A 21167-nucleotide genomic window follows, 5' to 3' on the forward strand; every position below is an offset into this window, starting at 1 on the left:
ACCCAGACCCCGTCCCAGCACCCAGACCCCAGCCCAGCACCCAGACCGCAGCTCAGCACCCCCCGCCCCAGCCCCCCCGGGCCGCCCACCGGATCCGGCCCCCGCAGCCCCCCCGCGCCTCCCAGTCCCGCCCCGCGGCTCCGACGCGGCCGGGGGGGCCCCGACGAGCGGCCCGGGCGCGGGGGGGGGGGGGGGGGGGGGCGGTGCTCGCTCGCTCCCGCCCCCTCGCTCGCTCCCTCCCCGCCGGCTCGGAGCGCAGCGAGCGCGGGGTCGGCGCCGGGGCCGGGGCCGGCGCGGCCCGGGGGGGGGGCGCGGGGGGGGGCGCGGGCCGGTGCTCGGCGCTGCAGCTGCGGGCGATGAGAGGTGAGTGCGGAGGGGCCCCCGCAGCCCCCCCCGGGGCGGGGGGGGGGGTCGCACGGAGGGGCCCGGTGGCAGCAGCATCCTGCGAGTGCAGCGCCGAGCACCCGCCGCCGTGGGGGTCGCATCCCCCCCCCCCCCCCGGCCTGGGTGGTCCCCGGTGGGATGCGGGGTCCGGGCTGAGACGGGATGGAGGGGACGGGATGGGATGGAGGGGACGGGACGGGATGGAGGGGATGGGATGGGATGGAGGGGACGGGATGGGATGACGGGATGGATTTGGGGGGATGAAGGCGGCGCGGAGCCCGGCTGCTTCTGGGGGGGCTCGGGAGCGGGGCGGCAGCGTCCCCCTCGCGCTGCCTTGCAGGAGACGAGCCGGCCGGCGGCGAGGAAGAGGAGATGCCGTCCTCCGGAGGCCCGGCGCACGGTAAGGGCCGAGGCCCCCCCGGCGGTGCCCCGCGGCCCCCCCGGCGCCTGCGGCACGCGCCCCATCCTTCCCTCCGGCCCCCAGGCAGGAGCCGGGCCGGCTGCAGCCGCTGCCGCAGGAACCTCTCGCTCCGGACGGCCGTCAGGGTGCTGTACGCCTTCTGCGGCCTCCTCGTCGTCGCCGTGACCGTGCTGGCGTCCGTGGGTGAGAGGCAGGGCTGCGGGTCAGCCTCCCTCCTTCCCTCCTTCCCTTCTTCCCTCCCTCCTTCCTTCCTTCCCTCCTTCCCTCCTTCCTTCACTCCCTCCCTCCTTCCCTCCTTCTCTCCCTCCTTCCTTCCATCCTTCTGTCCTTCCCTCCTTCCCTCTTTCTTTCTCTCCCTTCCTTCCCTCCTTCTCTCCTTCCATTCTTCCCTCTTTCCTTCCCTCCTTCCTTCCCTCCTCTCCCTCCTTTCTTCCCTCTTTCCTTCCTTCCTTCCCTCCTTCCTTCCCTCCTTCCTTCCTTCCCTCCTTCCTTCCCTCCTCTCCCTCCTTTCTTCCCTCCTCTCCCTCCTTCTCTCCATCCTTCCCTCCTTCCTTCTTTCCCTCCTTCCCTCCTTCCCTCCGTCCTTCCCTCCGTCCTTCCCTCCGTCCTTCCCTCCCTCCCTCCTTCCCTCCGTCCTTCCCTCCTTCCTTCCCTCCTTCCTTCCTTCCTTCTTTCCCTCCTTCCCTTCTTCCCTCCCTCCTTCCTTCCTTCCCTCCCTCCTTCCATCCTTCCGTTCTTCCCTCCTTCCCTCTTTCGTTCCCTCCTTCCATCCCTCCTCTCCCTCCTTCCCTCCCTTCTTCTGTCCTTCCATTCTTCCCTCCTTCCTTCTTTCCTTCCTTCCTTCTTTCCCTCCTTCCCTCCTTCCTTCCCTCCCTCCCTTCTTCCCTTCTTTCCTTCCGTCCTTCCGTCCTTCTGTCCTTCCCTCCCTCCTTCCCTCTTTCTCTCCCTTCCTTCCTTCCTTCCCTCCTTCCATTCTTCCCTCCTTCCATTCTTCCCTCTTTCCTTCCTTCTTTCCTTGCCTCTTTCCTTCCTTTCCTCCTTCCTTCCCTCCCTCCTTCCCTCCTTCCTTCTTTTCCTACTTTCCTTCTTCCCTCCCTCCTCTCCCTCCTTCCCTCCTTCTCTCCTTCCTTCCCTCCTTCCCTCCTTCCTTCCCTCCCTCCTTCCTTCCCCCTTCTTTCCTTCCCTCTTGCTTCCCTCTCTCCCTGCCTTCCTCCCTGTATTCCTTCCCTCTCTTCCTTCCTTCTTTCCCAACTTCGTTCCTTCCTTCTCACCTTCCTTCCCCCTTCGCTCCTTCCCTCTCACCTTCTTTTCCTTCTGTCTTCCTCCCTTCCTTCCCTCCCTCCTTCTTTCCTTCCCTCCTTCCTTCCCACCCTCACCCCCCGGCAGGGCCCAGGAGTCCGGGGCGGGTGGGACCCCCTCGCTCGGGGCTTCGCTCCGGCCCAAATTCGGGCAAAACCAAGCCGGGAGAAGGGGCTGCCGGCCGCAGCCCGGGGCAAGCGGGGACGCGCTGCGGGACAGGGGCCCCCTCACCGCCCGTCTTCCCTCCAGTGTTCAGGAAAGTCGACTCCGTCTCCAGCGACATCAGCTCGGCCCAGAGTTTCTACGAGGAGAAGATCTCGGCGCTCCAGGAGGACCTCCACGAGCTGGGTGAGCGTCCCGCCACCCCGGGCGGGAGCGGGGCTAAACCCCGCGGGGACGGCGGTAGCACCGTGTCTTGGGGGGACCTGCTGCCCGGGGGTGGGAGGTGACGTTCTCCATGCGCAGGACGAGCCCAGGAGTTCGTGGCTCCTCCTGGTCCTGGCTGGGACCGCGCAGGCTGGTGGGATGGGTTGTCCCAGCTGGACCCATCTCCAGCGTCTGGCAGGGCTGGACGGTGGTGATGCTCCTCGCGCTGGCTCCGCTCCTCAGCCGGGAGGTTTCCAGGCTCGCTGGGGACACGCCGGGGTGGCGGCCGGGATAACGTCGTCCTCTCTCCTCCGTTCAGATCAGAAGGCCTCGGGGAACTGCTCCCTCTGCCACGAGACGGGGCAGCTGGGGCAGGAGATCGCCAAGCTGCAGGGCGAGCTGGAGGAGATCCAGAAGATGCTCCTGGTTCAGGAAATCCTGCTCGACCGGACCTCCCAGAGCCACGACCTGCTCTCCTCCGTCAGCAAGAAGCTTACCAGCGAGGTGGACAACTGCTCCGTCTCCGTCCGGCTGGTCAACCAGAGCTTGGGGCAGCTCCTCGCCCAGGTCGGGGGCTGGCAAGCGGTCACCTCCGAGCTGGACGGCTCGCTCAAGGGGCTGGTGCGGGAGCGCTACGACGTCGGGGCAGCCATGCAGCAGATGAACTTCACCCTGGGGCAGACCTCCGACTGGATCCGCGTCATCCAGCGGAAGACGGACGAGGAGACGCTGACGCTGCAGAAGATCGTGACCGAGTGGCAGAACTACACCCGCGTCTTCAGCGGGCTGCGGGCCACGTCCTCCAAGACCGGCGAGCTGGTCAAGAGCATCCAAGGCAGCGTTGGCTCTGCGGCCCAGCAGGTCAGCCAGAACTCGGAGAGCATGCACGACCTGGTGCTGCAGGTGATGGGGCTCCAGCTGCAGCTGGACAACATCTCCTCCTTCCTGGACGACCACGAGGAGAACGTGAACGACCTGCGCTACCACGCCAGGTACGCGCAGAACCGCACGGCCGAGCGCTTCGAGACCCTGGAAGGCCGCATGGCCTCCCACGAGATCGAGATCGGCACCATCTTCGCCAACATCAACGCCACCGACAGCCACGTGCACAGCATGCTGCGGTACCTGGACGACGTGCGGCTCTCCTGCACGCTGGGCTTCCACGCCCACGCCGAGGAGCTCCACTACCTGAACAGGTCCCTCGGCCTGGCCCAGGGCACCACGGACCTGCTGCGGGAGCGCTTCAGCCTGCTCAGCGCCCGCCTGGACTTCGACGTCCGCAACCTCTCCATGGTCATGGAGGAGATGAAAGTGGTGGACGTGCGGCACGGGGAGATGCTGAGAAACATCACCGTCTTACGAGGTGAGCTGCACGCGGGTGTCCTCGACGCGTCCCCACGCCTGGTCCTATCGTCACCCCCCCCGCGCTCGCTAGGGACCGGACCCCCCGGGCACGGCACTGATGCAGTGAAGCCCACGTAGCATGGGCAGGCAAATTTTGGGGCTGTTTCGTCCAATTTCTATGGCCAAGCCGAGGGGAAGCTGAGCATCTCAGGAGCTTCCCGAGCTGGGGGGAGATCCAGGTGCCCCAAGCTTCTCCCGCTGACGCCGGTGGCCTGGGGACTTCTCCATCGGCCTGGAAGCGGGGTGGCCCCGGCTGCTGATGGCCCCAGGGAGCCCGGAGCATCCCGGGACCCCGCACGGACCACCCAGCGTGCCGGGGAGGCCGGGGCCATGTGGCCACCACGTCGGCATCGTTAGGGGCTGCTCTAATTAGCGAGCTGGGGTGGTTTCCTGCGTGGGGCTGGCTTAGCAGTGACCCCCCCCCCCGGCAGCGGTGCACCCCGGCTCCGCGCTCACCGTCTCCCTCTCCCTCCGCAGGTGTCCCGGGCCTCCCGGGCCCCCGTGGTCCCAAAGGCGACGCGGGCGTCCAGGGCCCCGGCGGCGGCGAGGGCGAGAAGGGCGACGCGGGCGACCCGGGCTCGCCGGGACCCCCGGGTGCCCCCGGCCCCCCCGGCGCCGACGGCCCCCCGGGCGAGCGGGGCCCCCCCGGCGCCACAGGCTTCCCCGGCCTCAAGGGCGCTAAGGGCAGCTTGGGGCATCCCGGCTCCCGGGGGCCGGCGGGACCCGCCGGAGATCCGGGTGCTCCGGGCCCGGCCGGTGCTCCGGGCCCGACGGGAGCCGCCGGCCCGCAGGGCAAACCGGGAATCCCGGGCAAGCCCGGCGCTCCGGGCAGGATGGGGCCGGCGGGGCCCAAGGGTGACCCCGGCATCCCCGGCCCCCCCGGTCCCCCGGGCCCAGCGGGACAGTGATGCCACCGGCGCGGGGGGGGGACGCAGGGGCTGGTCCCCCGCTGGCGGGGGGGGCTGCGGGCTCCGGCACCGGGTTGTTTTTCCCGGCCGAGGGCAGGGCGGAGGCGGCTGGCAGCCGGCCCGGCACCGCGCGCCAGCTCTGCCCCGGCGCTGCCCCCGGGGCCAAGAGCAACACGGCCCCGCCGGCAGCGCGGGGGGGGGCAACGGCCGCGCGCACACGTGTGTGCACACGGAGCTGCTCCGCTGTAGGGCGTGCGCACGCACACGTGTGTGCACACGCGTCCGTGCACAGAGCTGCTCGGCTGGGCACTGGCACCGGGACATGCACGCGCACACGTGTGCGCACACGTGTGCACGCAGAGCTGCTTAGCTGTCGGACATGCACACGGATGCACACACGCATGCACACGCAGAGCTGCTTAGCTGTGCACTGGCACCAGGGCATGCACACGCACATGCGTGTGCACGTGTGCACACACAAAACTGCTTAGCTGTAGGGCGTGCACACGCACACGGATGCACACACGCATGCACACGCAGAGCTGCTCAGCTGTGCACTGGCACCGGGGCATGCACACGTGTGTGCACACATGTGCACACGCAAAGCTGCAAGATGTGCACACGCACACACGCATGCACACACACAGCTGCTTAGCTGTAGGACACGCACACGCACACACACAGAGCTGCTTAGCTGTGCACTGGCACCAGGACATGCATACACACACGTGTGTGCGCACATGTGCACACGCAAAGCTGCTTAACTGTAGAATGAGCACACGCACACACGCATGCACACACACAGCTGCTCAGCTGTGCACTAGCACCGGGGCATGCACACACGTGTGCACACGCAGAGCTGCTCAGCTGTGCACTGGCACCGGGGCATGCACACACGTATGCACACGCAGAGCTGCTTAGCTGTAGGGCGTGCACACACACACGGATGCACGCATGTATGCACACACGCATGCACATGCAGACCTGCTTAATTGTGCACTGGCAGCAGGGCAGGCACATGCACATGTGTGTGCACACACGTGCACACACAGAGCTCAGCTGTGCACTGGCACTAGGGCATGCACACACACGTGTGCACACACATGCACACACAGAGCTGCTTAGCTGTAGGGCACGCACACGCACATGTGTGCAAACGTGTGCACATGCAGAGCTGCTTAGCTGTAGCACATGCACATGCGTGCAAACACGTGTGCACACACAGAGCTGCTTAGCTGTAGGGCATGCACACGCGTGCACACACACGCACACACCAAGCTTAGCTGTGCACTGGCACTGGAGCATGCACACACACACGGATGCACACACGTGTGCACACCAAGCTTAGCCGTGCGCTGGCACCGGGGTGTGCACACACACACGGATGCACACACGTGTGCGCACACCCAGCTTAGCCGTGCGCTGGCACGCGGATGCACACTCCTCATCCGCACAGCCGCTCCCCTCGACACGCGCATCCGTGCGCGGTCAGCCCCGGCGCACACCCGCGCGTGGCCGTGCATGCACACGCGTGCACACGCACGCGAGCACGCACACGCACGTGCCCCCAGTGCCGCCGGCGCGGGGCAGGACCCCGTCGCCCTCGCGCGCCCGGCCCCGCGGCTTGTTGCTGTTGGCAGAGCCGCTTCCTGTTTTCGGCTCGGCGGCCTCGTTGCTCAACGGCGGCCGTGGGGCGGCTTGCGAAAGCTCTGCCCCGCCGTCGCTCTGCGTCACGCAGGATGGGGCCGGGGGGGGACGCGCGGCGCTGAGCAGAGGCCCGACAACTCGTTACACTGATGGCGCCTGAGCGGGCGCCAAGCACAACACTTTGGGACGCGACGAGCGCTGAGGTCGGCGGCCTCGGCAGACGCCCTGCGCCCCGTGAAAGGGCCCATTGACTGTGGCGAGGAGGAGGAGGAGGAGGAAGAGGCCCTTCAGCGCCGTCCCCGGGCTGCATCCCCTCCCGCGGGCCGGGGGGACCAGGCCGTGCCTCAGTTTCCCCCCTGCCTGCAGCCAGGCCCTGGCGGGGGGCCCAGCGCCGGCCCCCTCCCGGCAGCCCTTGTCCTGTGCTTCCATGTAGCAGCTGCGGGGCCGGAGCCGGGGAGCAGCCCCAGGGGCAGCAGCAGGACACCAAGCTCATCCACCATCATCATCCTCCTCGCAGCGAAGCACCGGGGCCCTGCGGGCAGGCCGGGCCCCCCGCAGCGGCCTCATGGCGATTCTCCAATGAGGCTGTTAAAATCTCAGTTACACCAATAATAAATTTTTGGCTTTGCCTATAAGCTGCGTTTCTGCTTTGCCCGTCCCCCTCAAGCGCGGGTCCCACTGACGGCCCCAAACCACGGCCGGGGCTCGCGGGGTCTCCGCTCGCCCACCCCCCGCGCTGCCGAACACCCCCAGACCCTCCCGGCCGTGCAGGACAGGAGATGCTGCCCGGGGGGAGGCATCCAGCTCCCGTGCCCATCATGGAAGGGGATGTGGGAAGCGTCAGAGGGGTTAAGAGTTAATTTGGGACCGGCACAGGGCAAGCAAACCCCGAGCATTTTTGAGACTTCAAAAAACTTGTCCTGCTCCTTCTCACTGCAGCCGCGTTGGCTCCCACCGGCTTCACGCTGCCTGAGGAGCAGTTCCACCGACACTTCCAGCTCGGCTCATGTTCAGATGTCAACACAGCAGGTGAATCCGTCTTAGAAGCACATGTTACCAGCATGGTATGAATTTAATCGTGACATATATACAGGCGCTGCAACAATTACCGTGATCATTTCACACAGACTTATCCACAATACCTTACAGAGCGCTCAGGCAAGAATTTTGAGCTGAGCAGGCTTAGATGCTGTGCAAAACTCAACTCTTCTTCATGAGCTTCTCTCTCAGGAAAAGGTTTCCAAGGAACAGCCCAGAAATCAAATGCAATTAGAGAAATGCAATGTGGGACTATTCTCACCTTATGCTAGGGGCACACATCCTGCTGAGCTCGGCTGCAACATCAGCCAAGCTCAGTCTCCACGGTCCGTAGCTCTGTATTCCGTGAGAGCAGCTACGAACTGCTAGATTTACCACCAGCAAGGGCTGGGTAGGTCTGCAAAGCAGCTGCTAGCTCGCCAAAGATCAGGCACCCCAATTTTACAGGGATCCTCCAGCTTTGCAGACTATCACCAACACGAAGAGAAGAGTTATGCAGCCAGCAGTGTCGCTTTTGGGCTTGCATATGTACCAGTGACACAAAGTTAATGGCAACACTTTTTGAGTCACCCTGCTGACAGGACAGCAATGAGACAGCACAATTTGCTTTCTTTTTTTAAATCTCATTGAATTAAAAGCTACACCGACACCTTTTCCGTAATAAATATCATTGTCTTTGTAGAACTGAAATTCAATTCTTTTTTCTTCCGTCCATGTCCCTGAAACACAGATGTATGTGCAGGCATATAGATCTTCTCCGTTCAAAAGATGTCCATGGCACAGAGCTCGTCAGGCCGCCAGTAGAACCAACCAGGTTCTGAAGAAATGAAATCAGTTCACCTTTTTTTGGCATTCTTCCTGATGGTCACACATTAAGACATCCCAAAGCCCCTCAAGGTTGAAAAAGGAGAGAGACCTTATCTACATAAAGTCATCCGAATCGTTGCCGTCCTGCAGGAAAACAGACAGATCAGGATCATTGTGCACATTAAAACGGGAAGTGGTGAAATGGTATATTCAACAGAATTCCAGAATTGCCATTTATTCTGGTCTCCTGCCATCTCCCATCAGCAGCGTCATGGACCAGCCCCGTATCACAGCTCGAATTTCTTTCAAACCCAGCAGCAGAAGGAAAGCAGCCTGGTGTCACGTGAGGCTCAGACGTAGGAGAGAGGAAAAGCCCCCTGCGCGGCATTTTCCACCGTCTCTGCCCCCAGCACGTGTCCCTGAGCAGGCACAGCCTGTCAGGACGCGCTCACACTGCAGCGCAAGGCACCACATAAATCTCGGAGGGGATCTGCCAGCCGGCCAGCAGCAAAGCCAGAGTTCCCCCAAATCATGCACTCCTCTAACAGTTAATCAAGGAATATGATGCAAGAGAGGTTTTCAAGTGAGGGGCACCCAGATGAGCTCTGTTTGCCCAAGATCCACCCGGGGGGGAAGCTGCAGAGAGGCCAGACCTCAGGCAACGCACAAAAGCACCGCGTACATCAGGACCTCTTCTGAACTTCATGCAATCCACCTCCTCTTCTCCCTCCTGCCTGCTCACGCTCCTCTCCGGTTTGGCTCCAGTTCTTTCCTTTCCTACTTTCACATCGCTGCCATGCATCCTGCTCCATTCCCAGGCTGACGACTGCCTGCTCTAACCAACATATCCCTTCAAGCTCTCCCACCCCTCAGCACCTACATCCATCTCTCCTTGTGGTGTCCTCGCATCTCCAGTTTATTTCTTGTTAAAAGCATGCATTTTTCCCCTCCCTCGAAGCAACAGCATGGCACATGCAGTTCATCTCTGCCTACAGGGAGACCTTCTCTGCTCATAAGACAAGTCAAATTTTGCCCAAGCAGTTCCCAAGGACGGTAAAGTCCAGAGCCCCACTTAAAGCTCTAACTGTTCTTTCACTTAGGTGGGAGAACTGAGCACACACATTACAAGCAGCACAGACTCCAGCCGGACAACACACAAGCAATAGGAGCGTCTTCAAAAGCGGAGCAGAGCGGCAATGTCCTTGAATGAAAAGGGGCAAAGGAGACGTGCTGTATCATGCAGGAGTCACTAAAAACAGGCCGCAAGGCTGGGAGCTGTTTGACCGCAATCCCGCACTGAATTTCACCCGTCTCCGAAAGGTTTCTGTGGGCAGCAACCACAGCTTACCTGATTGGAGGACATGTTCTCAGCCTTCATTAACGATGAGTAGCTCCTGAAAGGGAAATCACATTATCTTGCATTACAAATTTTAGAAGCCATCGACAGACGAGTATTTTTATAAAACAGGACCAAGTAACAGGATTTTGCCTTTCTAAATTCAGACAGGCTAGACCAATATTTGCCCATCTCGTGCTCTTTGACTAGAGAAAGCCCAGACGTATGCAGCACACATTCTCCACAGTTTTGTTTGGAAACTACTAATTAGATAACCCCAGGAGGCAGAAAACCCTTTACTTTGGGGGGGACAGCCAAAAAGAAGCTCCAGGAAAAGGCTAAGCAGGGAGGCAGCCCCCTTACTCTAACACAGATGTGTCTGCTGGTAACTTCTCTTAAGTTTAGCTTGCTTAAGTCCTCCTCTTTCTGATCTCTACATGTGTTGAATCACTCAGGAAGTCTCAGAAGTTTTTCAAATTAGTCTCATGATCGTTCACACATAAACATGACTTACCTACAATAAAATAATTTCACATGCTTAAAAGCAAGCTTTTTGGGCCAGTGAGCCCCAAAAAAGCACACCATCCAGTTCTGTACAAGGGCAGTCAGCACTGAAGAATAAACCCACACATGTTGCTGCATGTTTCGTTGTCAGATGACAGAAAGGTCAATACTACATTCCAAAACACCATTCCTCACTCTTTGTTTAAAGCACTATGCAATTGTTTATGGAAAATTGAGGATTCACACATGTTTTAGTTCACATCTTGGTGCAACGTGAAGCTGAGGAACTCTACATAATGCTTAGTGTTTTCCCAGTCTCACACAAAGCTGTCAGATTGCTTCCATCCCACAGACAGAAAGGGTTAAGCATCTCGCCAAATTTCACCCACGTTATGGACAAGTGTGAAAAGAAACAGTCCTTTCTTTTAACAATGGTTTAACATCCGGGTTTATTCTAGGAGGAATTGGGAAAACACATTCATTGCAAAGACAAAGGAAATCACTAGGCCGTGCAGACATCTATGTTAGAGTAGGTCAGCTGAGCAGTGAATAGCATTAGGCCGAGCGTTAACAGGAACTGCTGACCCATGACGCTCTCCCAGCGCTGATGAAAACTGCAGAAGTTAGAAGTTGGCACCGCGCTGTATTACTCACCTAAGTTCTTCCAGCTCTTTCTTCTTCTTCATCTCTTCCTTTTCCTTCCGCTTCATCTCTTGGATCTGGGCTTTTTTCTCATTCCTTTCCTCCCTGTCCCTGGCTTCCTTCTCGGCAGCCAGGTCGGGGAAGCGCTCCACTTTCGTCTTCTCTAGCCGGTTCAGTATCTCATTCACCTTTTTCTCCACTGTCAGCATTTTCACCTTTGGAGTGCAAAGAACTATGATCCTTATAAAAAAATACTTTATTCTGGCACTGTCTCTATGGAAAGAAAACACCCTATTTCTACTTTACACATGACTGAAACCCACAAAAACAGCTGCTAAGAAAAATCCCTGCCACCTCAGCCTATTCAGCAGGTTGCGTAACAGCAAAAAGAGACCCACTCCCAACCCATAAGCACGTATCCAACAAGCGTAAGCGCTGCTAAGTGTGTAAGCATTTCTAATTTGGTTTCTTAGTGCATGTCTCAGCAGAGGCCAGGAGATGAGCATTGGTCTCTACTGATTCCTGAAGAGGTGGTAGCACATCTCTGTAGACCATTTTGGTAAGAGAAACTCATGCGCTGCTTGTTCTGTAGACTGGAGGGGTTTTGTTGTTTTGGCCCGGTCATGCCCCAGCACAGACGAGTTTTAATTTAACAGCTGCGTCTCTAGGGAGCCTTTTCTACGAGTAGACAAGCTGTATCAATACCAATTTAAGCACAACACTATATGGGGACATCACATCAGGCTTGGGAAGAGCTCAGCACATTGGCCTGACCCTGCACCAAAGCTAAGAAGCTCTGCCTCTCAACAGGTTTAACAAATTTAGAGGTAGCCCTGGGCTGACGCGGCTCATGCAGCAGGGACAGGAAAGCCAACACAGCAACAGACATCCTAAGGACCCTCCTCTGAGCAGCAGGCTCAAGTCCTGAGCCCTTCCGGACACGTGATTACACTACTGCCCGTTAGCTGAATCCAAAGTGACCGCTCGTATGCGGCTCTTCAGCTGTAGCAAGTTAATAGAGAATTTCAGCAGAGATAAATCCAAGCAGAGAGTCTAGACTAACACTTCATACCATTCTGCACTAGCAAAGACTCATGAGCTGCACAGCGCTGCTGTGTGGAAACACATGCTGTATGGGCTATGCTCTCATACATGCTGACACTCAAGCCACGGACTTCAAATCTATTTTTCGGCAAGTCCAAACACATCCCCTGGGGTATCTTTCAGCCTTCAGGAGCAAACGATTCCCCTGCTTCAGGGCAAACGCTGAAGACTACCCAGCTCCCACCACAGAAACGTTACAGGAGTGGAAAGCTCACAGCCTGCCAGGAGGTCAGCTTCACTGGCACGCAGCAAACACTTACATCCTTCTGCCTGTGAAATCCGATCTGCCCCACATCCATGTCCGCAGTCTTCTTCAGGTTAGTCCACGGCGTGTACACCACGTTGACGTTGTTCATCTTGCAACCTAGGAAGCAGGGGGAAAGAAAGAGGGGAAATATTTCTGTTCTCTCCCTGCTGAAAGATGTCTTAAAAGTCTTCTGCGTGAATGGAAACCCTGAGTGATTCATGTCACAAACATTACTAACTAGGTAAGAAAGAAGCAAAGAGGACAAGTCCTTCCAGTATTACAGTGAAACAGAATAACACCACTACATCATTCTCTGCAGTAATACGAGCGCTGCAGCAGTGTTAACGAACTCCAGATGGAGACCGTCTTTGCCAGAGGAGCGATTGCTAGAGAAGGGGGCCCCAAGGCGGTGTAAAAGAAGAGACTGCAAGGCCTCTTTGGCTCACGCAGCAATATGGAGGCACAACCAGGAATTTAAGAGATTTAAGATTCCTCCTTATGAAAGTAAAACGGGCAGCCCCAGCAGCTGCAAGCGGCATCTGCTTCCCATAAGACCAGCAGGCGTAGACTTAACAGAGAACAACAGAGCAGAAACTTCACAAATGCTTGATCCAAGAAACACGTATTCACATAGGCCAAATACACTCACCAAACACCTTACACACAGCTCGTCTACCTCCCAACAGATGTCCCAGTAGCAGTAAAGATCTCCCAGTATCAATAATTAGTATTACCTTGAATGCTATTAGCCTTCACTAGATGGGCACAGTCTATCAAAACTTCTCTGGGAATGTCATCCACCGTCTGCCCCTGTGACAGAGCAACGCAACGTGAGCAGCTTGCTGTGCAAGCGCGAGGGGGCTTTAGGGAGCCATGAGTGCACCAAGGCCAGCCACGGCCAGGAAGAAGCATATACTCTGCAAACACACCCAGGAGGTCCTACACTCCGCGTTTTACAGGACTGGAGTCTGCAGCACTTGTAAGGAGAGGCTCAAAGCATCAAAGTGACTTGCATTCTGCTTTTCTCAAAGGTATTCTTCCCATTTTAGGGCAGTCATCATTCCTAGACACATGCCTGGTGTCAAGCCAGAAATCATTTGCTCTACAGTCCTGGGCCATGTTAAATTTCCCACTCCTCCCCACGCTTGGTAACGGAGGCTGTGAATTTGGCCTCTCCACACTGGTAGTTACCTGCGTCCTCAGAGAGCCCCACTGACTTTAGTGCTTCATACGGGCAAAGAGGTGCTCTTGTGCAGGGCTCACTGTGGAACAGGAGCGTGCAACTCTTACGCAGGCGAATGTTAATTAGGACTCGTTTAAAGCGTGTCACAGGATTACCTTGTGTAACCGAAGATACACGTGCGCGGAGGAGAGCTTATCCACATGAAACCTACAGAACAAAAAAGCACATTTAATACAGAGCGCTAGCTGGCAATCTGTTCTGAAAAGTTTACTTCCTAACAAGCGAAGTAACGGCCACGCCATGGAAAACAAAACTGCAGAAATGCTCACGGTATGCATATTTAGAAACGTGTAAGGGAGTCAGAGCTTATCTTTCAAGAAACATCATCTTAACGAGGAGAACAAAAAATAAACCTTCCCTCCCTGTTTTTAAATGATATACTACGTGCAGATGACACTCACAGATAAGTCTACACGTGCAGTGTTTTGGTCTTTCTATATATTCTGGTCCCAGGCTCATGTGGCAAAAAAAACCCCCAAATTTCTTACGGGCTCAGTGTAACGGTCCATCGAGCCCAGTGCTCTGCTTCCAACAGCGGCAACTGGCGATGCCACTTGGGAAGCACATGTAAGCCTGGCCCCATCCTGCAGTCCGCTTCCTTCACGGTCCACAGCACCTACCATCACCGGATTAGGGACGCCACGGGGAACATCCTGTTGCCTACAGGCCTGTTGTCTTTCTGAGCTTGTTGACTCTCTCCACAACCTCCTGCACTGACAAGTTCCTCAAGTACCAACTCAGTGTGTAAAGAGTTTTTCTTTTAAACTGATCTAGTAGATTCAATAGGTACCAGCTCTAATATTGGGAGATTTGGTCAATACCGGTTCACCAAACTGCCAAACGCCAATTCACCTCATCCGCTGCCTTCATTTTGTAAACCTTCATTTTGTAAACCTTGATCACCTCCCTCCTCAGCCCTCTCCTCTCCAAACTGAGGAGTGCTGGCCTTTTCAGTCTCTCCTTATAGCACAGCTGTTCCATCTCCTCGAACATTTTGGACAAGGTCTGGAGAAGAACAAGTAACTCCACTGTGTCTTTCTCATGGCCACCTACTTTCTACTTTCCTGATATCACCCGCTACAACCCTACTTAACTCTGAAGGATGGAAGGGGAGGACCATTCACCTTGAGGACCAGTCTCAAGGTAACTCCTAAATAACAGCGTAGACATACTTAAATTATCATCCAGTAATAGGACAAGCACGAGACAGAAAAATTAATCTGATATCATTACACCAAAATGTTATTCAACTGAAGTAAAACATCTTCTGTCAAAAAACAAGAAATACACTCTTGCCAGTTAGCCTACGGGTGACAGAACAGCTAATGCGCTCTGTATAGGATAGGGCAGGCACAAGCAGGGGTGACAGCTCCACTTCTACCAACATGCTTCAATTCATCCTGGCAAAGGCCACCTTGAAGAAGGAGCAAGCACACAATCCATACGGTGATTCTTGTCTAAAACTGTTAGCAAAGGAGAGAGCAGCAACCGTGACGTGTCCAGCCTGGGGAAGAGTGCCTGGAAGGAAGCTAACCGTTTCATAAGCATCTTATATACCTTATCCATCTGGAAAACTCATGGACTAATCCAGCCAGCACGGGTGCCATCAACTGCTGCTAACAGCAGCAGGAACTACCCCACTCTTGTTTGTGTCTTCTGGTGAGATCTTATGAACCAAAACCGATTAACACAAGTCAGAGCACTTCCTTTTGCCAGCCTGACCATGCGTGACCAGTGGGCCTGCTTAGAGCAGACATGGTTTTTGCTTGACAGGAATCCAAATGTCAGTCAAACTCCTCTACTGCTGCTCACTGACTCAAAACACCCAAGACAGCAGGGGCTATTTTACTGGACAGGACAACACATCCACAGTACACACAAGGGTGATGCTATCTACACACACACAGGAAAAAGCATTTGGAGATGGACAGCTTCCTTCAGGCATGGAATTTACTGCTGCTCAAAGACTTCTCGCTCCATCCCCAGGCCCTGTGCTGACTGCTCCATGATTTCAGCTAAGTCTTCGTACATTTGTCCTTTCAGTCCTCCGTCAGCCTTTTGTTTTAGCTGGTTATGCTTGTCCGTACACAGAGATATCCAAGAGCTGCTACACTTGCCTGACTCAGGAGGTGCCGTCTTACAAATACCAAGGTGCCCTTCTTGTTTAACTCTGCCCATTTCCCAAACGCACCAAGAGCAACAGCAAGCAAGCTGTATTCTGAAACACAAGTATCCGTGTGTGGAGTTATCCAGGTTACTGCTACTGCAACAGCTCCACGCACAGATGAACCCCGAAGAGCTTCACAAAGGGGCCAGCTCTTATGAGGAACAAAGGTAGGGCAGGGGGAGAGAGGGGATCCCAACACCTGCACCTGGGTCTGCTACAACTCACCTCCCACCCTGGGATCACATTTAAACTGCTAAATGGCCTTGGGAAAGGGAGACTCTACAGTACCTACAGAAGCACCACGGTTTGTACAATCATTCAACTTGGCTGCTTCAGGAGAGGCAATTTGTCTCCAAGCACAGTGCACACAGAAGGGTGTTCCAGTACCTACCAGATATCTTCAGGCCAGCCATATTTTATTAGGTCTTCATCTGCAAGAACAAAAGTAGCAATGAGCAAAAAGGACCTCATCAACAACAAACCAAATTACTTGTCAGGACCTTGATGAGAGCAGAAGTCAACTGCTAGAGACCAGCAGTTAAACAGAAACAGAATAGGGCTTTAACACTAGCTGACTGCACTAGACCAGAACACCTGCATCACACGCATGCTAAGAATTACCGTTTCGAAAATACACAGTGGCTTTGGCAAGCAAAGAGTTCATAACCCAAACTCTGAATATATCTTATTTCCTTTCTCCCTCTCTGACGCACCTCCATCACATTATTTGGAAAATTTTAAGTGAAAATGTTTCTTCAGGTATATATCTAATGGAGATAGAGTTTCTTTCAGGGAAGGTCTTCAAGATAGCAATACTAACTCTTTTCACTTAGAGTGAGATATCCTGGTTTCACAACAGCTACTGATTTGGAAATAGGAGATGCAGGAAAACTGTAACCTTCAGCTCATGGGAAAGGATGGAAAGATAAAACCTACGGGGTAGGAACAATCACTGGAAAGCACAGAAATACAGACTAAGCACGGAATTGGAAGGTTCATTTGCAAACAGTTATCAGACACAAACTGAAAAGCAATTATTTTTTTCTAGACACATTTTTCATTTAATTTAAGTCATTTGTATCTTAAGTATTTATGTTGCTTAGAGGATCATAAAACTTTACCTATCCTTGTTAAAACTAACACTGTGGATTTCACAGCCATAATAACTTGCAAGAGTGGAAGTATTTTTAAACGATATATGAATTTAACACATTAGACATCCTTTCAAACAATGTCAAAACCCCACAAATCTAAACCCAATCCGTTAGGCATCTTCTCACATATATTAATATACTTACTTTCGTATTTATCTTTTCCCATGTAAATGGTGTAAATGGAAGGAACAACTGAGGGATAGAAAGAGGAAAACAAATCAAAGGGAGTTTTGGACAAGTTGTGCAAGGACGTACTGACAAACACACCAGTCTTGGTCATGGAAATTAGAATGAAAAACATCTGATCCATCCCACTCCCCTCCTGGGGGCCAAAGGAAGATTGTTTTGCATTTCCCCCAGACTTTGTTGGGTGTGTTTCAGAGGACTTTATCGCTGGTATTACCACCCACTTTCCATGGAAGATTATCCAGTAAGGAACGTCCTTCTGAGCAAAACACCCTTGGACATCCATATGGTTCAGATTATACAATGAGACAGATGCAATCTGTTCAATTAAGCAGGTCTGTGAGCCAGAAATGCCAACACCGTATTTGCAGTCTGATACTAGCTGCCTGTGCAGCCTTACGTAAAACATCTTGTTTTCCTGGCCTTACTTTCCGTGAAGCTTCAGAAGGAGAATGCTAACCTACCTCAGATCGCTTACAAAGATTAAAATCTGCAAGACAGCCGAAAGGTCAAAACTATACAAACACCAGTTACTGACTTGTTAGTCCTATCTGTGCTGCTTTGGGGCACTTTGAACAATGTTATTCTCTTCTCCAGGGCTCATTTCACAAGACGTATTTCTGTTTCTGGATAACCAAACAACTCTCCCTTCAGTGCCCCAGGCCAGTACAGCTGGAATGAGAGGGTGCTACATCAAGGAAGTCTGATTACAGAGACCACTGAGCAACTGTCTTGAAAAACCAACCAAACAAAAAAGTGCTTTAATATATGGCAACAGGAAAACATCAACTTCACAGCAACAGAAAACTATCTACTTGTTTATGTCATGTTTCTAGCTGCCACAATGCCTGAGTAACAATTATGCTGTGCATGATTAAACAATGTCCACAACCAGCCATAGCTACAAACCTCAGTGCTGTACTAAGTTTTAGCTTTCATTCGTAAAGACCAAAAGCATATGCACGTTTTGGCAGCAATGATTTCTGAGCACAGGTTTTCACCAGATAGTTTCACACGGTAACATTCAGTGGCTGAAAAAACCTGGTAGAGCAACATATATCACATTTTTCATATACTATTGTGGAACAAACAGTTCAGAATGAGGCCTCTGAAGTCAACCAGTGATAGTATTCACAAACTAAAGAAATCATCTAACTAAACAGATGAAGAGGGAATAAATAAAATGTAAATGACCAAAACTGTATCAAAAAAAAAATTCCTTGGAAATATAAGATCTAATCTTATATTTTCAAAGTCACTAAAACAGTAGACAGCATTCACTTAAAAATGCCTTGGATTCCAAATTGCGTACTCACTCACACCTTTCTGAGGGCATTTTTATTCAAAAATCTAACATCAGCAGTACGAAGCCCAAACAACACTTTTCAAAAAAAACCTATTACCATTTTAATTACATTTAGTAATGAGGTAATAAGAAATGGCAATTCAAAAATATGAAAAGGTTATATGCCTCTAGAACTTGAAGAGTAGAAAAAAATCCACCTTTGACACATAAGAAAGTCCAAAGAACGCGAGTTCATCATGATTACGGGCGCTACACATACGCCTAAAACTAGATGCTTGAAAATAAAGAGACACAAGGGTTGGCTTCATGAAAATGAAGCCCATCCTGTCAAAAGGATGGATGAATGATATAATAATATAATCATATAGCGGGACGTTACGTCCAATCCGTATGATTTAAGACACTTCAGTAGCAGTACAACATGTTTTATGCAAACTACAATAACCTTCTTATTACAGCCCTCTCTCTGGCAACCTAACCAACAGTGTCAGAAATCTTTTGCATGACTATCATTTAAATATAAAGGACATCCTTTACATTTTTAGCCCATGTAACTGCTATACTACTGCAGCTTGTCTGCTTCTAGTATCATCCACCTCATCCCACTTGTCTGCGAGGCACTATACCATGCCCCTTTTCCTTTCCCCTCTCAGAAAAACATGTCCAGGAAACATAGTAATCTCTTTGAGTTTCTCACTAACAGCCTGCTTATCAGCAGCAAGTGCTTACATTACGGTGTCAGATTAAATTTTCAGGGCATATCATCAGTACATCTGCTGGCAAGTGTGTAAGACGCTCTACTTTCCACATCAGAAGAATGTTTTTAAACTGATCCCAAGAACAAATTCACGCAAGAAACATCAACAAGACCAGCAAGCCTTGTCTTGTCCAAGGAAGACGAGGTAGCCAGACACTCAAATGCTTCTCATTAAAGAGCTTCACCTCCAGAATGAAGGAAGACAACGCTATGAAAGTATCAGCTTGTGAATACAGTGAGTAAGGTGTAAAAATGGTATAGGAACTTAAACAAGCAGGTTATATACCGGTGAAATGAACTGGTGGAGGGGGAAAAAAAAAAAGGAATATTCCTACACTGTTCACAATAATATCACACCAAACCACAGATTCCAGATGCTTTGGGAGTAGCTAAGTCTTTTTGTATGGGCAAGCAAAGAGTGTCTGTCCCTGTTCAGACAAAAACAACGAGACTCTCTACACGTTTTGCCTTCCCTCAAGCCTCCAACAGCATCAGAGGCCACTCACCACCTCTGCTATCCGCTCCAGGCTTAGTGACTGCAGGATCCTCAGCCCGGGGACCCCCCGCTTGCTGATGTGACTTCGAGCCCTGCCAGATTTTCCTTTGTCACCACGCCGCCCCCGGCCCAGAGTCTCTCCGAGAGGCTGCTACGGGCCAACAGCGGGGAAGGGCAGGACCTACGGGCCCGGGAAGCCGGGAAGGGGACGTGTCGCTCCGCGGCCTGGACCTCTCCTCACACGGCGGCGCCCGGCCCGGGGGGGGAAGGCCCGAGGTGGGGGGACAAGGCCCGGCCCGGGGGGGGGAAGGCCCCACGCCCGCCGGCGGGTAGGGGAAGGCCTCGAGCCGCTCCGCCCCCGCCTCTCACCGTTGGAGGTGAAGTAAAACACCATGGCGGCGGCGTCGGGGCCTCCCAGCCCGCCGGCCCGGCCCGGGGCTCCGCTCGGCTGCCGCCACCCCGCTCCCAGCAGCGCCTAGCGACCGCCGCACCGCCCACCGGAAGCGAAGCGAAGCGCATGCGCGCTGAGCGGAGAGGGCGGAGCCTGCGGGCCGCGCGCACGCGCACAACGACGTGGCGGGACTGCTTCCCCTCCGTGCGCATGCGCCCCATTCTCGACGCTGTGAGGGCAGAAGGCGCGTTGCGCATGCGCCTCGCCCCCTGGCAGCGCAGGCACGTAACACTGCGCATGCGCAGCTCTGAGGGGCGCTCCCGCCGTGTGGATTGTGCGCATGCGCACAGGGCCTTCTCCCCCCCCCCCACCTCTCCCCTGGTCTGTGTGAGGAAGTATGTGCCCGCTCCGAGGGACTGGGAAAATGGGGTCTCAGAGGCAACTTTTGTGCCTGAATGTCCTTAAATTGCCATTAGAGGGTGTCCGGGCCTCGGCGGGCTGCCTCCGTGGAGCTGCAGTGCCGGAGCTGAGCCGCGGTGACCCCTCACGGCCCTGCTGAGGGTGCTGCAGCCCTCCCCGAGGGGTGTCACAGGGGGAAAGGGGGCGCAGGACAGAGAAATAACCCCAGGGAAACCAGTGCTGCTGAGGGATCTGTCTCACAGAAGGGGAACGAGATGCATTGTCACTCAGGAGAAGGCGAAGTCTCGCCTAGCTTCGTAAGTTGTCTTTGCTGCCAGTGCTGCCTTGGCTTTCACTGGCCTTTCCCTCCTTACAGGCATTTAACTGAGGGGAAAATTTTAAAGGAGCAATGGCCAAGAGCAGAGGCAGAGGGAAGGGTTTAAGAAGAGTGGTCCGTAATGATGACCCATTGCCCTTCTGGCTGTAGGGCTTCCTGAGGCAGAGGTGTTGGCTTTGTCTAGTAACGGTGGGTTGCCATTACACAAACCTGTCCACTCACTCCCTGAGCCCGTAAACTTCGACTGGCTCGTGGCATAATCTTTATGTCCTACATCCCAGTATAGTTAGTTTTCTTGGACCTTGGGTCAAGCCTCTGCACAGTTTCTGAGTGACAGCAGAGTCAGTCAGTGCTGTTCAGTAAGGTGCTGTAGGATCTGTTCTGTTACATTATTGTTTAGTAGAAGTAATGCTGGAATTTCACTTGATCCCTTTAGCAGATGAAAGGACAGGATCTGTTGTAATTAGATTTCACAGCACAGTCTGCATGCCCCAGCCATAGAAATGCTGCAGTCATCATCACCACCACATCCAGCTCCTTTTTTGTACCTCCCAGCTCATTCTGGGTTGTGAATTTTGCTTTTCTGTTGCAAGTAACCATCACTTACGGAAGATGTTCTTAACA

At 54.1% G+C, this 21167-nt stretch overlaps 2 protein-coding genes across 4 annotated transcripts; one reads left to right on the forward strand and one right to left on the reverse strand.

Annotated features, from left to right (window-relative positions):
• The first annotated feature begins 222 nt into the window (after nucleotides 1-222).
• SCARA3 (scavenger receptor class A member 3) lies at nucleotides 223-7064 on the forward strand. Of its 2 annotated transcripts, XM_064508200.1 has the most exons (6): nucleotides 223-363; nucleotides 725-784; nucleotides 869-988; nucleotides 2354-2452; nucleotides 2790-3833; nucleotides 4352-7064. In XM_064508200.1, exons 1-6 carry the CDS (start codon nucleotides 357-359, stop codon nucleotides 4780-4782), a joined length of 1761 nt encoding a protein of 586 aa, XP_064364270.1. In that variant the 5' UTR covers nucleotides 223-356; the 3' UTR covers nucleotides 4783-7064. The 2 variants fall into 2 exon arrangements, with proteins under 2 accessions (XP_064364270.1, XP_064364269.1); XM_064508199.1 differs by having other exon boundaries at nucleotides 725-988.
• A 418-nt stretch (nucleotides 7065-7482) lies between these two features.
• On the reverse strand, nucleotides 7483-19946 carry CCDC25 (coiled-coil domain containing 25). Of its 2 annotated transcripts, none has more exons than XM_026116568.2 (9): nucleotides 19786-19946; nucleotides 16816-16863; nucleotides 15909-15948; nucleotides 13446-13497; nucleotides 12842-12917; nucleotides 12121-12224; nucleotides 10769-10971; nucleotides 9623-9668; nucleotides 7483-8418 (listed from the first exon to the last, which is right to left on the reverse strand). In XM_026116568.2, the coding sequence occupies exons 1-9, from the start codon at nucleotides 19808-19810 to the stop codon at nucleotides 8389-8391; spliced, it is 624 nt and encodes a 207-aa protein (XP_025972353.2). In that variant the 5' UTR covers nucleotides 19811-19946; the 3' UTR covers nucleotides 7483-8388. The 2 variants fall into 2 exon arrangements, with proteins under 2 accessions (XP_025972353.2, XP_064364271.1); XM_064508201.1 differs by lacking the exon at nucleotides 19786-19946 and adding an exon at nucleotides 19427-19657.
• Between the last annotated feature and the right edge of the window lie 1221 nt (nucleotides 19947-21167).

Source organism: Dromaius novaehollandiae, chromosome 3 (genome assembly GCF_036370855.1).
Source record: "Dromaius novaehollandiae isolate bDroNov1 chromosome 3, bDroNov1.hap1, whole genome shotgun sequence".
Lineage (NCBI taxonomy): Eukaryota > Metazoa > Chordata > Aves > Casuariiformes > Dromaiidae > Dromaius > Dromaius novaehollandiae.

Coding starts and splice junctions, on each gene's coding strand:
- SCARA3 (XM_064508199.1), top strand. Junction 989..2,353: donor GACCGTGCTGGCGTCCGTGG/GTGAGAGGCAGG, acceptor TCTTCCCTCCAG/TGTTCAGGAAAGTCGACTCC. Junction 3,834..4,351: donor AAACATCACCGTCTTACGAG/GTGAGCTGCACG, acceptor CTCCCTCCGCAG/GTGTCCCGGGCCTCCCGGGC.
- CCDC25 (XM_026116568.2), bottom strand. CDS start 19,810: ATGGTGTTTTACTTCACCTCCAACG. Junction 15,949..16,815: donor GGGAAAAGATAAATACGAAA/GTAAGTATATTA, acceptor TTGTTCTTGCAG/ATGAAGACCTAATAAAATAT. Junction 9,669..10,768: donor AAAGAGCTGGAAGAACTTAG/GTGAGTAATACA, acceptor TTTCCCTTTCAG/GAGCTACTCATCGTTAATGA.